Source organism: Centruroides sculpturatus, unplaced genomic scaffold (assembly GCF_000671375.1).
Source record: "Centruroides sculpturatus isolate CEXI.00-Female unplaced genomic scaffold, Cexi_2.0 scaffold279, whole genome shotgun sequence".
NCBI lineage: Eukaryota > Metazoa > Arthropoda > Arachnida > Scorpiones > Buthidae > Centruroides > Centruroides sculpturatus.
The window spans coordinates 322,226-341,504 of record NW_019384541.1 but is presented as its reverse complement, the minus strand read 5'-3'; the positions used below and the strand labels follow the sequence as shown (position 1 = coordinate 341,504).

The 19,279-nt window shown below is 25.1% G+C and overlaps 1 protein-coding gene across 1 annotated transcript in view; it reads left to right on the top strand.

Moving 5' to 3' along the window:
- The first annotated feature begins 1,024 nt into the window (after positions 1–1,024).
- Positions 1,025–19,279, top strand: part of LOC111623382 (leucine-rich repeat-containing G-protein coupled receptor 6-like) — a 121,869-nt gene continuing 103,614 nt past the window's right edge. The window contains exon 1 of the mRNA XM_023365930.1: positions 1,025–1,618. Coding sequence (XP_023221698.1) covers positions 1,407–1,618 — 212 coding nt within the window. The 5' untranslated portion in view covers positions 1,025–1,406. The remainder of the gene's footprint in view (positions 1,619–19,279) is intronic.

Sequence of the window (19,279 nt, the reverse complement as noted above, 5' to 3'; positions counted from 1 at the left end):
ATAATACCATTCGCTTTATTGCATTACATTCCTAAATCCAATTTGTTTTTTTCCTAAATCCAAACAAATGCCTAAGGTATAATATCGATACATATTGGGTATTATTGGGCTAAACAATGTAATTATTAGCTGGAATCACTTTATTGATCAATAACGTTTGTAAAAAATAATAAATATTGCGACAGTTTTCTTTTAATTATTTCAATATCAAATTTTATTCTAAGAACTCAATCGATATGAAATAGTTTGTATTAAAATATTATTTAAATCTTTAAAAAATTTGAATTTGTAAAAAGCATTTTGTACACAGGCTACACGATGTGTTACTAAACATTATAATATTCATTAACACATCGATTCTGAACATTTATAATTTTAATATTTATTTCTTATTTGAATATTCATAAATATTATAACTCTTAAAATATTGTAATCTAAATTTTTAAACATTATATCACATACATGTGTAGTGCAAATTTACGTAAATTTATATAAGATAGGTATAAAAATATAGGCTAGTGTTTAACTTATTCTAATATAGTATAAATTTTAAGTCATACTTTTCACACTGCTTAAGAGTTAATTTTAATTAATTTATTTTTGCCATGTATTTTATTTGTGATTTTATAATTTTTTTTATAAAAATAATGCATCGACCGGATTTTTAAAGGAAAAAAAAATAGTGTTAAAAGACTAGAAACCCAAATATATTAGAAATTTGATAGAAAATCGAATTTGTTTACTAAGAATAATTTAATTGTGTCATTTAAAAAACAGTTTTAATTTACGAAAACGTATTTGAAAGAAAATGAAGCGTAGTCGAACAAGAGCGATAAGAAATTGAGGTAAATGTAATGTTATTTATTTAAACGTTTTATAAAAATATTGTCGCCAGATGTCGTTGTTATGCAAATATAATAAAGAACCCCGACCACGAAGTAACCTGCTGCTTAAAGCACGCCAATAACCCTCTTAAACCAGCTTCTCCTAATAAGGTCGTAACCTAGTTTTCTTATGAAGAATACAACATTTGTAACTTTACACATTTCTGATAGAAACACGCTTACAAATGGCGAGGGGGAAACTCGATCTTATGTTGATACAACAGCCAAGGGATAGATTAATATCTCTTTGGAGTTTCTAAAATAGGTCTAACTTTTCTGTTGGTGAAAGGCAAGAGCAGAACAGGTTCTGACAGCTGACGTCACGGGGAGAGCGCTCTCCTGCAGTGTGCGACCAGTCACACTCAGTCACTCCTGTTTGTGCCGTTACCCGATCGTCATCTGCCAACTCTCCGCGTGTAGCACTCAGCTGTCGAAATTCCTGTTGATTCCTCCAAACTTATAATACATGTTAGACAGAATAGACTTTTATGGACCGTCCAAATAAGCAGATTTGTCGTAATTATGGACTGCCGTGATATTGTCAAAACGTCCCATTCCGAATTTAAATGGATTCTGATGTTTATTATTGTTGTGAGGACATGTGCGGAGCAAGGAGAAATCCCCTGCATGCTCAAGTGTAAATGTGAAGAACAAGAGGATTCCTTTCAAGTGGATTGCTCCAACCAGAGTTTGACGAAAGTACCTGCTGGATTAAATCCATCGACAATATCACTGTAAGTATCATTTTCTTTAATTATAGTAAAACTAATCGAAGAGTTTAACATAGTAAAAATCAGGAAAGAACTTTGATATTACGGTAATTAATATAATTGTTTGGAAAGGAGAGGAGAAAATGTATAAAACCCTATGAACAGATACGTTTATAAGGATGTCTTGTATTTTGTTTGTAATAAGGAAGACTGTTGTTGTGGGATATCCTCATCACTTACTTTGATAAAATGATCGGGTTCATTTGCCGAAATTATGGTTTGACCCGTTCAGATCATAAATATCCTTGATTAGGATCCTTCCCTTCGTCTACACTCCCACGGTAAGGTGACCCTGGTTCGTTGACTTTATTAGCTATCGGAATTTGAATAAGCAGTTGTAACCTAATTGGAATTTCTTTTCCATTTATTCGGTACCTTATAACGATCATCGTAAATTTATTAAATAACTACTTAAGTTTCTGTATTTATGTCTTGCAGTGTATATTATAATATTTAATAATCTATTAAAAACTTATCTGAAATTAAACGCCGAGAATTAATAATAAAATCTGGAATATTATTAAATCTAAAGGAATAAATCTAAAATAAATTGATTTTTTATAAATATCTTAAAGGATTAAAAGTTGTTTTATTAATTTTAATATTCCTTTTATATAAATAAATCATTTAATCAGTGCTGATTATTTCTATTACAAAACTACTAAATTATATATCGATCAAACAACGCGCATTAAAATTCCTTAAATGACTGAAAATTATTTAATATTGTTCGAAATTAAAATTATTACATATTATATAAAACTTCTCACTGCTCTGAATATAGAACTTTATTAAGTTATCGAGAAAATATCTTTAAAAAATTATAAATTATAATTAAAATAACAATGATCATTTTAATTATATCAAATATTTATTTAAAATTTTTAATACAGTTTCTTGATAAATATAACACTTTATGGTAAAAAATGTATTTAATACATTAGAGAAAATGAAAAGAAAATCTGATAAATCAATACACTTTACTTAATTTCTGAATTTATTTCATAATGTTAGGTTAATAACAAATTTTAAAATATAAATATTGCATTTATACTTTAAAATAATATTTCTTATATAATATTTAGATTTAGGAACCTCATTAAAGTTTTATGAACAGTAAATGTTGACATAAATCAATAAAAAAATATTACATGAACTATAATAAATTTATGATTAAGTCTCGGCATATTTAAATTCGCTATTGCACGTATGTAATTATTATGTCTATAATTCTTATTTACTTAATTTTCTGAATTACCTTCTTAAAGATACCAGTAATTAATATTAGGGAAATAACACTGTATATTTCATTTAATACCGTATCTAGTTCTCAATTATAACTGATATTATACCAAGAATAATTTACAACAATTAATAAAAATTTAAAATAAACATCGGTTTAATAAATCAATTTTAATGGACAGAATAGTTATTTATTTTCTAAATCTTTCTGTGTCGAGAGTAAATCGAAAAATTTGTCAACTTTTAATTAACTTATCAAAACAAACAATATTATAAATTGTTTGATTTACCTTATAGGTAATTTTTCGGTTATCTAATTACGTTATTACGTAAGTGATCATAATGCCCGACTCAGCGGAAAAATCAATTCTCGAATAGCTTTCGTCTATAAAAGTATTAGATTGATTGATCATGTTACAAAAAATCACTGAAAATAAAAGAAAAAAATACAAAATTTTATGAATAGTACTATAAAAATGTCATAGGCCATTATAATATGATACAGATGCAATTTAGTTTCAAGTCCGGATGAAAAAAAGAACATTTATCTGTCAACGAAACAATTCCTAAATACAGTATTTTTATAAAAGAATAGAAATAATTCATTTCATAATATAAAATACGGCTTTCATTCATATTATAGCAAACTTCTTCTTGACAGTAAAAGCCAATATTTATCTTCAGTAACGTTTCGCTAGAGTCATTGATAATAATTCACTATATATTCCGTAATCTTGAACTTTTATTCAATATTGTTATAAATAATGAAATGACAGAAATATTATCTGATAATTAATGTCATTTCATCATATTTTTCCACAATGTGATGTCTTTCTTCTATCGTTTACGTTATCAAAATACATTAAGGTCTTTTTCATGTCAGATAGTTGGCGATATCTGTTCTTGATATCACTTTTAATGCTTGTAATATTTTCTTGCAGATAATTTAGCACTAAGTTCTCTTTCTTTCGTACTATTATTTTGTATATTTGACGTGGTAAAACCAATTTTACTTCCTATAATATAAATTAGAAGTTTTTAAATTCGATATACTTATAGCTAATATCTTAAATACATCTTAATAAACGTTTTAAAAATAATTTTAGGGCGCTCTTATTTCATTTACATTTATATTCATAATTGCGACATTAGTTGTCGTAATTATGTAATATTAAAACTTTTTTCATTACGAATTATAAATGTATCAAACTATTTTTTTTATATTTGCAAAAATATAAATGTAGTTTTAAAGAATTCACAAAGAAAATATATTTAGAAATACTGTAAAATTTTCTTGCGTGTTCATATAGAATTATTAAACAAATTATTAAGGTAATAATAAATTGTTGTTTTAGTTCGAACTTTTTGATTATTTTACATGTTATTAGCGCTATAAATATAGTGATTAATTTCAAAAATTAATGATTTATCCTCTTCCTTCATTGATTATAAAACTTTTATCCTCAGTGACAACGAAACAGTTTTTCTTTCATTTTTTCAAACCAGATGCTAATATATTATCAATTTTCATTAGCAAAATTTGTAAAAATCTACAAAAATAATAAAAAATTTTATATCATTCAGTTAATTTTTATTTTTCTTCTTAAGTAAATTAATAAAGAAAATTGAGATAATAATTTTAATTAAATATGATATTGTTTTCAATAAAAAACTGCAGAAGATAATTTAATTGAAATTTTTATCGTTNATTATTTTGGTACATTAAGATCGATGGCCGGCAGTTGCGCGAAATACTATGGACAAAAAGAAAAATTGCCTGGAGCACCTACCAACAGGAGAACCCAAAACAATCTTTTATAAGAAAATAGTTCCAGAAAACGTTTCCCGGAGAACAATATCTGAAGTCAACACTATACTGTACGTATGGCTTCTAATTCAAGTTGATTCCGTGAAGCTATAACGCGCCACTGATGGCCGGATGGTCAAAGAAAGCAGTTAAGGCCACAGCCTATTCGCTCTGGAGAACCCGGGCGAGCGACTCTCAGAAATTTTTCATGCGCGGTAAGTCCCGAATCTGTCGGGCCTCGTCCCTCACCACACAGCCGGCCCATTGTGGACCTAATTAGACATATAATGGATATGAGAAAAGGCTCTTTTAGTGTTCGCAGAAAAAATCATATTAAGATTCAGAAAAATGTTTCATAATAAATATATGACTATTTTTTAATGTAGAAATAGATATTTGTTGATTCTTATTACAGTAAAGTCCCGAAAACTCGGCCTAATGAGGACCGAAGGGTGGCCGAGTTTGCCGGGTTATCGGGAATGGGGTTAAAAAAGAATAAGTACGCGTGTTTCCTCAGAAAATACTGTACTGTACTTGTACGTATTGTTTGCTCGAGAATACAAAAGAGAATAAACTGCCCAAATACCCTTAAACAAAGGAAAAGTACGTACTTTATGAAGGCATAGAGCCTTTACTACACGAAAATGAAAATTAATGAATACACAGTGTACAGTAATTTACCCGATAAGATAGATCTCAGAAAAATACTTTATGAGGCATAAAGCTGTCTATAATGAAAATTAACTAGGGGTTTTCCCCCCTGCCAGGGTGTGGCCGAGTTATTCGGACTCTACTGTATTAATTTTTGTTTTAATTTAAAGATCATTAAATCTAATTAAAATGTAAACACTTCAATGGCATACAAGTAAGTTTAAGTATAAAAATAGCAATGGCATAAATGTTTAACGTATTCAGATCATTAATCAATTCTTGATATTTTTAAAGTGGCGCCTTAAAGAAAATTGTAGCTATTTTAAATTGAAATAAATAATTTTATACATTACACGGAGAAAGTTATTGAATTTTTCTTATTATTGATTGAGACCGTAACCAAAATTGAATAGTTTTATCGATTATTCCGATTTAAACAAATTATAAATCAAATATAAAAAAACTTTCTCCATTATTTTTAATAGCAGTTAAAAATAGAGAAAATTTGAATTTATAATAACGTTTAAATTATTCACCGCCCGGAATACTTAATATTCACTTTTAAGTATAAAATTTATTTTACGGGGCAATATGAAATATTGAAAATAAACAAATCTATAGATGGAAGAAATTAATTTATAAATTTCGTTGTCCCGATAGTCACGTGGTAAAGAATTAACCCATGGCTGTGGGGATCCGAGTTCGAATTCGGTCCGTATCCGTATAACGTCATTCTTCATCCCTCACCCACAATGATCGATACCATTGCGGGTCAGGCCACCGGTAATGGGGGTAATTGCGGATGACCAATTACTCGCAATATGCCGATGCCTCGCGTTAATTAATCAATCGATCAATTTGTAAATTTATTAAAACTGTGATTAAAATAACCTAGAATCTCGCTTCAATTATGAATTTTATTAAATCAAATTATAAGCGATTGCTTTACGAAACGTAAATTATATTTTTAAAATTTCATATTTTTTGTTCCGAAATATACGGTATAATAATTGCTTTTACATAAAATTAAAATATTTATTTTTCTGTTTTTAAAACTCCATTCAGAGTCTAAATTTTAGACTCTGCCAAACGGCTTATTTAGCTATATATAACAGCTTCTGGCACAATAGTTTATAAGGTATTGTATCGAAAAGCAGTAACTAATTACATAATTTTAAATGTACAGTCGGTTCCAGAACAGTTAGCGGAGCTTTTTTACAATACTTTTATCATAAATTACAACTTTTTCGTGTGAAAAAAGATCGGTTGGTGTTTTAAAAATGTGTAAAAATTAACATAAAGCACGAATCATTGTTCCTCTGTTATACATACAAAAACCTTGATAGAAATAGCTAAATATTGTAATAAATTAAACTTAATATTAAATAGAAATTTAATTATTACATAAAGCGGAGATAAGTATTATATATTAATGACGAATTAAAGATTTATTAATGTGAGAAAAAAGCGTTACGAAGTACTGTACGTTATTATATTTTACTACATAACATCATAAAAATATTATAAAATATATCAGAACATATACTTATTAGATCTGTTATGTTTTTCGCAATAACTTTTTTATAATAACATAATAAATAATCGTAGCGTGACCAAATAAAGACGTGAAATGTTACAAATTAATCTACAGCCAAGACATTCGGAACGTATTTAAAGCGACTTTCAATTCTGAATAAAAGCAATTAGAGAGTAAAATATAAAGTTTGGCCCATTTATTTTATTTATTTATGATACTCTGTAAGAGATCAGTTGAGTTTCAGTAGCGCAATTTCATTTAATATACTCATTATCATTACAATTTACAATATACAGAAACTTTCAAGTTAGTGAAGAGTCTTCAAATCATATTTATGTAATTTTGTTTTTATTTTAGAAAATGATATTGTTTTCTCAAACTAAATTTTATAATGATAAATGAAATAATGAAATATAAATTATTGACATACATTATTATAATTAAAAAATCTTCAGAATCAAAACTTAAGATAAAAAATGGAATAAACTTAAGATTAAAAAATATTCTGAAAAAGTTCAATTTGCACAATAGCTATTATTATTATTATTTTCTTAACAATATAGTTTAATGTTTTATCAAAAAAATTGTTATATATTCCTTTATTATTTATTTAGTCCTTTAATCATATAACACATTGAATATTGTATGTTAATCATTATGAATAGTTTCCTGTACAAATGTTATAAAATGCTTTAAATCCATTAAACAATTTTAATACATTTAAAACACTTTACAATATTTTGATTTTTTAAAACAAATAATTCAACTTTTTCAAAAAGTTTAAAAAGAAATATTGTCATTATTATTATTATTATTATTATATATAAAAGTTCTTGAAAATTATGATGTAAAATGATCTATATATAATTTTTTTTTCATTTTTTATTTTTAATTGGAACTATTCCAAGATAAAATAACTGATAATGTTAATAATTTATACATACGGAAAGCAAAAGAAAAAAAAAATGTGTCTTTGAAATAACTATTGTAACTCAACATATGTTTAAACCAGTTAGACAAAAGAAGGTTATTGACATCAAATTGCAGGTATGAATACAATTTTAATATTTTATACGTATCACTTTTTGCACCTGCAAATTTTTAGCTGTTTCTTGCAGTTTAATGAAATGCGGAATCTAAACATTTTAATTAATTTGATAATATGAAAAATTTATTTACTTTTGATAAGTTGTTATTTATTATTTTACACTTTAATATATTTTTTAAATGTTTACTATTTATAGCGAGGGTGCACAACTTAAGTGTTGCCTTGGGCGGTATTAAGTTAGATTGTTTTTAAACGGACCGCAGTTTACAGCTAAAATCTGTTTATTTGGTCAATAAATTTGTGTTAAATCAAACTATATGAAATTGTTAAACCCAAATACATTGGTTTCGATTAAAATAACGCATACGTGTCTAAATTAAAATAATGCATTTATGAACATTTGACCTGTTAACATAAAAATAATGATTTTTACTAAAATAAAGTGGTCCTGATTTCAATAAAAATATCTTTGTATTAATACTATAATGTCAATATAATTCGAAGTAGGAGTACACTAGGCAGGTGCAACAGATTCACAGGCACAAGGTCCGGGACGAACGGGTCCTCGAAATGGAACTGATAAAAAAAATTATCAAATATACTGTAATATTTTCGTGTATAAATACATGTAAATGATCTCGTAAATTTTTTGTATGCACAAAATTATTTATAAACAATTTTTTTATCGTATTTGTTTTCGTATTATTAGTTGTTCCTCCCAAAATTTAAGAGGCGCAAAAATAAATAATTACACAGGACAGATTAAATCTTAGTTACGACACTAGGTATAGTACACTCCTGATTTATAGTAGACTGATATTAATTTCACTAAGAAGAATGTAGATGAATAATTATAATCAATTTATTTAACATATATATTTTAAAAACTTCAAATAAAAAAGTGCAGTTTTAAAAAGTGAAGTATTTAATGAATTGGTTATATTTCATATGTCGTCTCTCGTGATTAAAACAATCGCATTAAAAACGAGAAAAAAATATTTGCAATATTTAATTTAGTAGAATATTTATAGATTAAGTACACATCGTAAAATATACTTATAATTTGTATAAAATTAAAATATTAAGTTAATATACGTTATTTAATCGCTACTAAACAATTATTTTTTTAATTGTGTGAATCGTTTGTAATAATCTGTTTCTACACAAATATTGATATTTTCGGTTTTGCAATACAGTATTACAGAATCGTCGTAATTCAAAATGATAATTGATATAGATGGAATAACTAATTTTATTATCTACACACCACAAAATGTTTTATGTAATTAACAAACTAATTGATACCAAATATATTTTTGTCTATTTAATTTTTTTCTCTTTTACGAAAACAAATAACAATTTTATATTTATCCCACTGAAGATCAGATTAATTTAATATTTGTTTTTGAAATTTCCAAATGGATATAATCTGATTTTAAGTGAAAATATATATGGTCGGAAAGTTTAATTCTCTAAGTAAAACCTTTTCTAATGTGCACTGTATTCAAGTAAGCATAGTTAGTATCCAAATCATGAATAAAAATGCTGTAAACTATACTAACTGTATAATAAATTTTATTTAAATTAGAAATTAATGAGATCGGATAATTAATTCTCTTAAATAAAATTCTATCGTAAAATATCCTCTTTCCTTGTAAGAATAAAGTAAATACAAAAATTATAGGCCTATTAAAAAATTCGATAATAACTTTAAGAAAAAAATTGATACTTTTAATTTAATTTCGTGTAACAGGATAATCAAATTGTTTTCACTTAAAATATTTTCTTCCTTCTTAATCTCGCATTTCTTTTACATATAATATTTCAGTTTTTCTGTATTTATTAGAAGACCGTTTTTACTTATAATTTATTTTAGAAATTATTAATGAAATGCCATTATCATATTGTAAAAAATGTAAAAAACTAATAAAAATATTATCATTAGAACTGAAGTCAAAGATTAAGTTTGGATCATTAATGAAAATACTAAATAATATAGGATTCTGTCGGTTTCCTTGGGGAAAATCTTTACTTAATGAAATCGGAGATGTTCCAGAATCTTTTCTATTAAAACATTCAATTTAGGAAACTCTGTTTTAATCACATTTGAAATTTATAAATGTAATAAAAATTAAAATTACTCAATGACTGGAAAATAAATGTCTTTTATGAATAACTATAATTCAGATAATTATAATTTCAGAAATCTTTATGCTCAATAGCTGCCATTACAATAAGTAAGTCAATTAAAAGTTTAATCTTCTTGCTAAAATAAAAATGAAAGTTTTCTTAATGTGAATAACAAAGCTATTAGTTGAAAATTTTCCGGATTTATAGGATCTTGTTTCTTAGAAATCACGATAAATAATATTTTTTCTGATCATTAGGGATAAAACCTTGTTCCATAATCTCGTTGAAGAATGCATTTAATCTTTCAACAAAATAATTTGGAACGTTCTTAAGTAAAGTAAGATAAATAAAACCAATCTCAAGAGATGTCTTAAGTTTTTCCAATAGCATAATTGATTTTCTTTGTGATATGGAGTTTTTTGGTTTTAAGGTTAGATCGTGTGAATAATAATAAAACTTATCGATCTGTTTAACTTAACGATAGCTTTAGAATGTTCTATCATAGTTGATATAGGTTATAAATTATGAAACTATAATATAAACTAATTAAATCATTTTAAAGAAAATGCTGCTTTGAGTTATAAATTCATTTTGATACTTGTAAATGATTTTTACAAGTATTTCCGTTTACTAACTTTGGGTTATGAATGCGCTTTATTATTAACTGTAAGTAGAATAAATTGTGTTAACGTTTTCAACGCTTGAGAAGTTAAAATATTTATTTTCTAAAAATTTAAATATTCGCTTCGGTTCCGAAGATTTTGCATTTGTAACAATAAGCAATTTTTGAACTTTCAGGATTTTAAAAAAATTTAATGCATTATTTATTTTTTTTAACATTTAAAGTTTTTTTCGTTTCAGGTAGCTTTATAACATTAATTTTGATTTCATAATTACTTAAATAAATATTCATAATTTGTGTTTAGGTAAGTTTAGAAAATTTTATCAAAGCATTTTAATAGGTTTAGTATAACATACAAATTATAAAACAAATGCTCAGTACATATTTCAATATAGTTTAATAATAATGCTTATTCATGTCTTTAAATTAATAAAATGTGTTAAGGGGATTTGCAAAAGTGTATAATTATTTACACCCGTGTTTTCAACGGCCAGTCTGCACATTGGCACTGTCGTGAAAAATTTTTTAACGGTCAGAAAATTATACCTAAAATATCGTTTGATTAAATCAAAGTTTTGATGGAAATACAGTAGATAAATAAATATTTTTTATGTTAATGAACAAAGAAATCGCTTAGTTGTTAATATTGTGTGTTTATAACTATCTATCAATACTTAAAAATTCTATTATTTATTTTCTTATTAAGACGTTTTACCAAAACGGACTGTGCCTTACCTTCTTATCTTTATTAAAAACTATTCCATTAAATTTATTTTAATAATTAAAGATTGAATATAAAAATTACATTACTTTTTTACTGGGTTTTGGTAGAAACTTTGCAAAATTTACCGTTCTGGATAAGTGTTGGGGTTAAAACCATTGATTCTTTCTTTAGACTCATTTTAATATATTTATCGTATATTTATAATATTGGAACTAAGTTTGTGGAATATAAAGTTTATATACTCGATAATGTCTTATCGCTGGCCAAGAATCACTTCGTTCTCTCTACATTTTTGCATATTTTGAAATCTTAATATTATATTCTATTAATCCCCATCTCCATCTTCATTAGAGTTTATTTTTACTTATTTTTGACGCCGCTAGAGCAAGAATAATTTGTTCTAAATCTATTCTCTTAAACTTACAAATTCGATTTCTCAAAACTTGCAGAAGTGAAGATAGAACAAAGTGGTTGTCAACCAGCGATACGTAGATATACTGTAGTATATGATATTAAAGACTATGTAGGGTTATATTTCTTTCAAAATATTTTTTTTATCAGATAGGACTACATCTTGATGTTGCTGAGCAATTCTTTTGACTTGTTTCTAAACTCGGCATTGGTCATTTTTATAAAATTTGGCATTGAAGATTACTTATTTTAATGATGTTTGTTTCAATTTTAAGTTCAGTTTCTATTCAGTATTTACAATTATTAAATTTTATAATAAACCTGTGGTAATATTCAATTTTTAAACGGATCTCAATTAAGAAAATATCCGTAATCCGATTAAAGATGAAATGTAAATGTTAAATTAAACGTTTAAGAAAATAGTCAAAGGAGAACGTATATTATATATTTAAATATAAATCTTTGATAAAATCATCAGCACACTTCAATTTTTGTCTCCATAAACCATTACTTTGCATTTTAAAACACTAATTTATTAAAGTAGGATGACATATCAACCACATCTCTTTCAATGAGAGGGCTTAATGGATTTTGACTGCCGTTACAATGAACATAAGCGGACAGTTACGTAGATTTCTATCTCGTATATTTTCGAGAATGGACCTAATTGTGCTAAGTAACGAGAAGTTATTTTCGGTACTTGATTCGTTTTTATTTTTTATAATTTCTCTTTATACTTTGTTCAATACAAAATCGAAAATTATAAGTGCTGTACAACGATATTCTCAATTTTAGTATAACGTTTTCATTTTTATTAATACTGTTTTTTTAGCAAAATATCATACAAATATTTTAGCATTATTGTATTGTCTTTTCAATCTTTCATTTACGTAAAACAACATTCACTATTAAATTTATTATATTTAATTTTTTAAGTATTAGAAGAAAGTAAATTTTATTCCAGATTAATCTGCATTGATTAAAAGTAAAAATTATTTCGTTTAAAGTATTAATATAAAATAAAATACTTTATATAAAATAAATTGTATCAAATATGAAATAAATTTAATAATATTGAAGATTTTATTTTCATTTATAATTTATAAAAAATAAAGAATGCTTCCTAATTATCAAGTAGTTCCTTTCCTTATATAGGCTATGCTATAGTTTTTAGTGGCTCGAAAAAGGATATGATAACAGTTGACTTTATTAATAATAAATTCTACCTTAATTTCGAATTTATGTTTTTTTTTTTTTATTTTTTTCATTCGCATGATAAAATTATATATTTTGTTTCCTTTCAAATTAAAAAAAAGAAAAATTAAAATCAGAATGCAATTTGTTAAATATAACTTATATGTATTTGAAATGAAGTCATTTTAAAAAGAGAGAAACTTTTTAATAGGAATCTTTTCGAGTTAAAGAGTATTTTAAAAATTCATTAAAAAATAAATTCTTAAAAATATTCAAATTGTAAAGACGGCTTTCGTCACATTTTAATTATAAGAGTTGGTAAACTTTAAAAATAAGTTCCTATATTAAAGAACGAAGTATCTAAAATGAAAACTGAGTGTCGCAGGATTAAAACTATGAGCTTCATCAGCAGCCTGCAAATGAAGATCTGCCGTGAGTTAGTAACATTTTCCACATTTTGGGAATCTGTTTCTCAATATAAGAACTATCTTTTAAAGTTTATTAAATTTTTACACTTAAAATTTTAATTAAATCAAAATATAAAATATTTTGTCTATAAATAAAACATTTTATTTTTGCTATTCTTTTGAAATGTGGGTTACAAGTTTTTATTTCAATCTTCTATAAATTATTATATCGATAGCAACATAAAAAAAGCAATGTGTAAATTCTATATTTTTATGAATTAATATATTTTATGTAAGATTATTTAGATACTTAATATAATTCATTTACTTTTTAAATATGAATTTATACTGAATAAAATAATATACTTTAGTTTTTAAAAATCAAAAAGAAAATTTATATTAATGAATAATATATTTATTTTATTAATTACAAAATTTAATTATAACTATAGACGACATTCAAGTATTAAAATTGAATTAAAACTTAAAAATTGAACATTGTCATTAATTAGTATTGAGTTTTCAATAATTAGAAAGCTTAAAAAATAATATAGAAGTAATAATATTTCTTATATTTTACGAATACAATAATCATCTGATATTACAATTTGTAAAATATAATAATTTTTCTCTATTTAAATAAATTTAGTTAACAATTGAAAAATACTTACATAATATTTTTATCATATTTACAGAAAAATTGTATTCATTTATTTATTTATTATTTAAACATTTATGTCTATTTGTTGTTTAATTATTATTTAATTACATTCGTCGGGGAAAACAAATTTTGAATTTGCTGTTATAATTCTTGAATATTCTAAAGAATTACTGAAAATCATTTTTCAATAAAAAGGGGAAAAACCTGATTGAAATATTCTCATTAAAATCTTCTCACGTAAAATTCCTGGCAAATTCTTAATGTAAAATTGCATTTGATTTTGAAAATTAAAACGTAAAATCGTAACATATGGAGAAATTTATGTGGTCCGTTCATATAATTATCTTTTGGCATAAAAGTCGTAAATACTGTTAAGCCAAATTCGTGTTAGAATTTAAATAAATTGTTGGCTGATTTAAAACAATAGCTACAACACTTGTCTAAATTAATACTTTCCTATAAATTGTAATTTTCGTTTCTTCAGTTATGTCTAATGATAACTAAGCTACAGTATATAATTAAACTTTACAAATTCAGAAGAAACACTAAAGACACATTTTACTTTATTTTAGCGTTTCTTTTCAACTTAATTATAATTGTCGTTCTTGTTTTTATTTAACTATAGTATATGTTTAATTTAAATATATACACTTAAATAATACATTNTTAATTTTATAATTACTTATGTCTTATTACATGTACAGTACTGTATTTTATTCGACGTATAATTAAAATTAAAAAGCTTTGCACTAAAATATAAATTTCGACAAAGCAACTCGCAAGTGGGTAATAAATTAAAAATTTTATGGTAGTTTCTATGAAGCCGAATGAATCGTTTTATTATGTTTTGTTACATCAATATTTGTTCCGGTTTAGCTTCTATATACCAAAGGAATTGCAGTGTAAGAAAAATGCAAAACGGATATTATGTAGCATGATAAAAGTCATAAAAAGAGCAAGAATATTATTATAACAAACTAAAACAGTTATTGAATTCTACGCAGATCTAAATATATATTTTGAATCAATCACGATATAAATATAGAGTGGGCTTTTCAAAAGGCCCGAGAATAAATTTCGAATCGATCCTCAAAAAGTTTCTATGTACGCATTACGCAGATATTTGTGAATTACTATATTTTAGTGTTAAAAATTTATTTATCTATAACATATTTAATTCGTAGAAATTTCGAAAGTCGAGTAATTAAATGGGTTTAAAATATTCTAACAAGTGTATTAATAAGCTTAGCGTTATATTGAAATTCATTCAAAAAGTTTATCTTTTTTATTTTTATGATATAATTAAAATTATATTTGAGTCTGAATGGAACGTCGATAGATTATCCCATTGCCTTAAGGTTTATATCTTTTTTGTTGATAACTGAAATATAGTTTAAAAATAATAGATAATTGTCATTTATTACATTTACAATTTGCTGTAAGCAAATTAATTATGAGTTTTTCTGAGAATAATTACAACGAACATTTATTACATTATATTAAATATAATTACAAATCTAAATTACAGAGTATAAAAAATAGTTACTTTATAATAATTTAGTATACTTTTCGTTGATATAATTATAGAGAAGTAAAATCTTTCGAAAATATTATATTATGTATTTTTCTATAGTTCCCAATGACGTGTCTTATTCATTTTAATCAGTTCATTTAATTTTATTGGACTGATTTGCATTTTGAATCAAATTATTATTATTATCTGGCAGGACAATATCAAGAAATTCCAATATATGTTATTTACAGTAGTTTACAGTTGTAGAAAATGTTAAAATTCTTCATCTCATGTTTTATTCTCTATTGGTAAATTTTTGTCAGACTGATAGATGTATGTTCTTTCCAACAACCATTTGTCACGACTCTATACAAGCGCAAAGAGAGTGCGTAACTCATCCAACTCTTGAATCGATCTGAATGTCATGAGATGCAGCACCGATTCGATAAATAAATAATTCAATGTTATAAACGTTACAGTTTGAAACAGTTAGATACGAAAACTTCTTTTGTATATTTCACTTCAACAATCCTATACACAAACCGCACAATATAAGAGCATATTTCAAACGAAAGAATATTTTCCATTGTGAGCAATGAAAATAGAAAATAAATGATTTCGAATCATTTATAATTTTTTGAAACAAACTGTGTTGAACTGTCTTGAAAAGAAAACTATTTAAAAGAATTTCAGAACAATATAAAAGATCAGATAAGTGAATGGAGTAAACATTTCATAAAAACACGACAATAAAAAGAATTAGTTGACTTGGTTTTTTTTAATCTTACATATTTCAATGAAGAAATCGAAAGAGAAATCTGTAGGAAGAACGAAATAGGAAGTGCAGAGCTTTAGTATAGCCGGAAGTGGGATAATGGTTCAAATAATATAAAAAGTGTTGACATAAAACATAGGAAATAACTTAAGTCTGTTTGAATCAGTCAGTAGAACATCGCGAATTCTTTTAGAAAACTACACAGATATATTATTTTATTTTATAAGAGAAAAGCGTAATTATTTCATAATTGAATTAACTTCAATACTCTAAATTTATTTAAAAGATAATTTCGAAATCCTACATAAAACTTCCTATATCTATATTTAAAATGATTTATTAAGTTAAACGTAAAAATAGTTTAGCCTCTATAGCTATTTTTTTTAAATAACTATAGTAATACGTTAAGTAACAATACTGGATTTATATAAACTTTAATAAATCATTCACTTAATGTTTTCTACTATTAAAAACTCATAATAATCAAAGAATATATTAAATGTACAATATAAAGTGTTTTCATCATAAAATGGTACATAAGAAAAATTTATTACAAATTTAAACGACATTCATTTTAAATATTTAAGTTTAGAAACTAAACAAATTTTAAATTGATTCATATTTTAAAATTTATAAAAAATTTTTAAACTATAGGCTATATTTGTAGGAAAAGAATTGTTTTTTTAAGAAATTAAACAAAATTAAAATATTTAACGTATAGATTTTGATAAGTAATTATGTATTCTTAATTTGACGATAATATTATTGCTTGCAATATACTATCTCTTTCATTTATTTATTCAGTAGCCTAAACAAAAAAATGAGAAAAACCAAATGTTGCTCTAGACCCTGGCGAAACCGGCTTAGAGGATACTTAAGAAGCCACAACCTCATTTTCATGAACATTTTTTCCCTATTTCCCCCCTATATAACTGGGCGTTTTGACCCTACAGAGAATGTTGACGTCATTGCTTAATGATTACATTTGTTGACCCGATTTATACTATAAATGTAATAATAAAATAATTCTAATTTCTTAATTAAAACATTAATAAATATATGACATGTAACATATTTATAAGTTATTAATTTTATAATTACTTATGTCTTATTACATGTACAGTACTGTATTTTATTCGACGTTTAATTAAAATTAAAAAGCTTTGCACTAAAATATAAATTTCGACAAAGCAACTCGCAAGTGGGTAATAAATTAAAAATTTTATGGTAGTTTCTATGAAGCCGAATGAATCGTTTTATTATGTTTTGTTACATCAATATTTGTTCCGGTTTAGCTTCTATATACCAAAGGAATTGCAGTGTAAGAAAAATGCAAAACGGATATTATGTAGCATGATAAAAGTCATAAAAAGAGCAAGAATATTATTATAACAAACTAAAACAGTTATTGAATTCTACGCAGATCTAAATATATATTTTGAATCAATCACGATATAAATATAGAGTGGGCTTTTCAAAAGGCCCGAGAATAAATTTCGAATCGATCCTCAAAAAGTTTCTATGTACGCATTACGCAGATATTTGTGAATTACTATATTTTAGTGTTAAAAATTTATTTATCTATAACATATTTAATTCGTAGAAATTTCGAAAGTCGAGTAATTAAATGGGTTTAAAATATTCTAACAAGTGTATTAATAAGCTTAGCGTTATATTGAAATTCATTCAAAAAGTTTATCTTTTTTACTTTTATGATATAGGCCTAATTAAAATTATATTTGAGTCTGAATGGAACGTCGATAGATTATCCCACTGCCTTAAGGTTTATATCTTTTTTCTTGATAACTGAAATATAGTTTAAAAATAATAGATAATTGTCATTTATTACATTTACAATTTGCTGTAAGCAAATTAATTATGAGTTTTTCTGAGAATAATTACAATGAACATTTATTACATTATATTAAATATAATTACAAATCTAAATTACAGCGTATAAAAAATAGTTACTTTATAATAATTTAGTATACTTTTCGTTGACATAATTATAGAGAAGTAAAAATCTTTCGAAAATATTATATTATGTATTTTTCTATAGTTTCCAATGACGTGTCTTATTCATTTTAATCAGTTCATTTAATTTTATTGGACTGATTTGCATTTTGAATCAAATTATTATTATTATATGGCAAGACAATATCAAGAAATTCCAATATATGTTATTTACAGTAGTTTACAGTTGTAGAAAATGTTAAAATTCTTCATCTCATGTTTTATTCTCTATTGGTAAATTTTTGTCAGACTGATAGATGTATGTTCTTTCCAACAACCATTTGTCACGACTCTATACAAGCGCAAAGAGAGTGCGTAACTCATCCAACTCTTGAATCGATCTGAATGTCATGAGATGCAGCACCGATTCGATAAATAAATAATTCAATGTTATAAACGTTACAGTTTGAAACAGTTAGATACGAAAACTTCTTTTGTATATTTCACTTCAACAATCCTATACACAAACCGCACAATATAAGAGCATATTTCAAACGAAAGAATATTTTCCATTGTGAGCAATGAAAATAGAAAATAAATGATTTCGAATCATTTATAATTTTTTGAAACAAACTGTGTTGAACTGTCTTGAAAAGAAAACTATTTAAAAGAATTTCAGAACAATATAAAAGATCAGATAAGTGAATGGAGTAAACATTTCATAAAAACACGACAATAAAAAGAATTAGTTGACTTGGTTTTTTTTAATCTTACATATTTCAATGAAGAAATCGAAAGAGAAATCTGTAGGAAGAACGAAATAGGAAGTGCAGAGCTTTAGTATAGCCGGAAGTGGGATAATGGTTCAAATAATATAAAAAGTGTTGACATAAAACATAGGAAATAACTTAAGTCTGTTTGAATCAGTCAGTAGAACATCGCGAATTCTT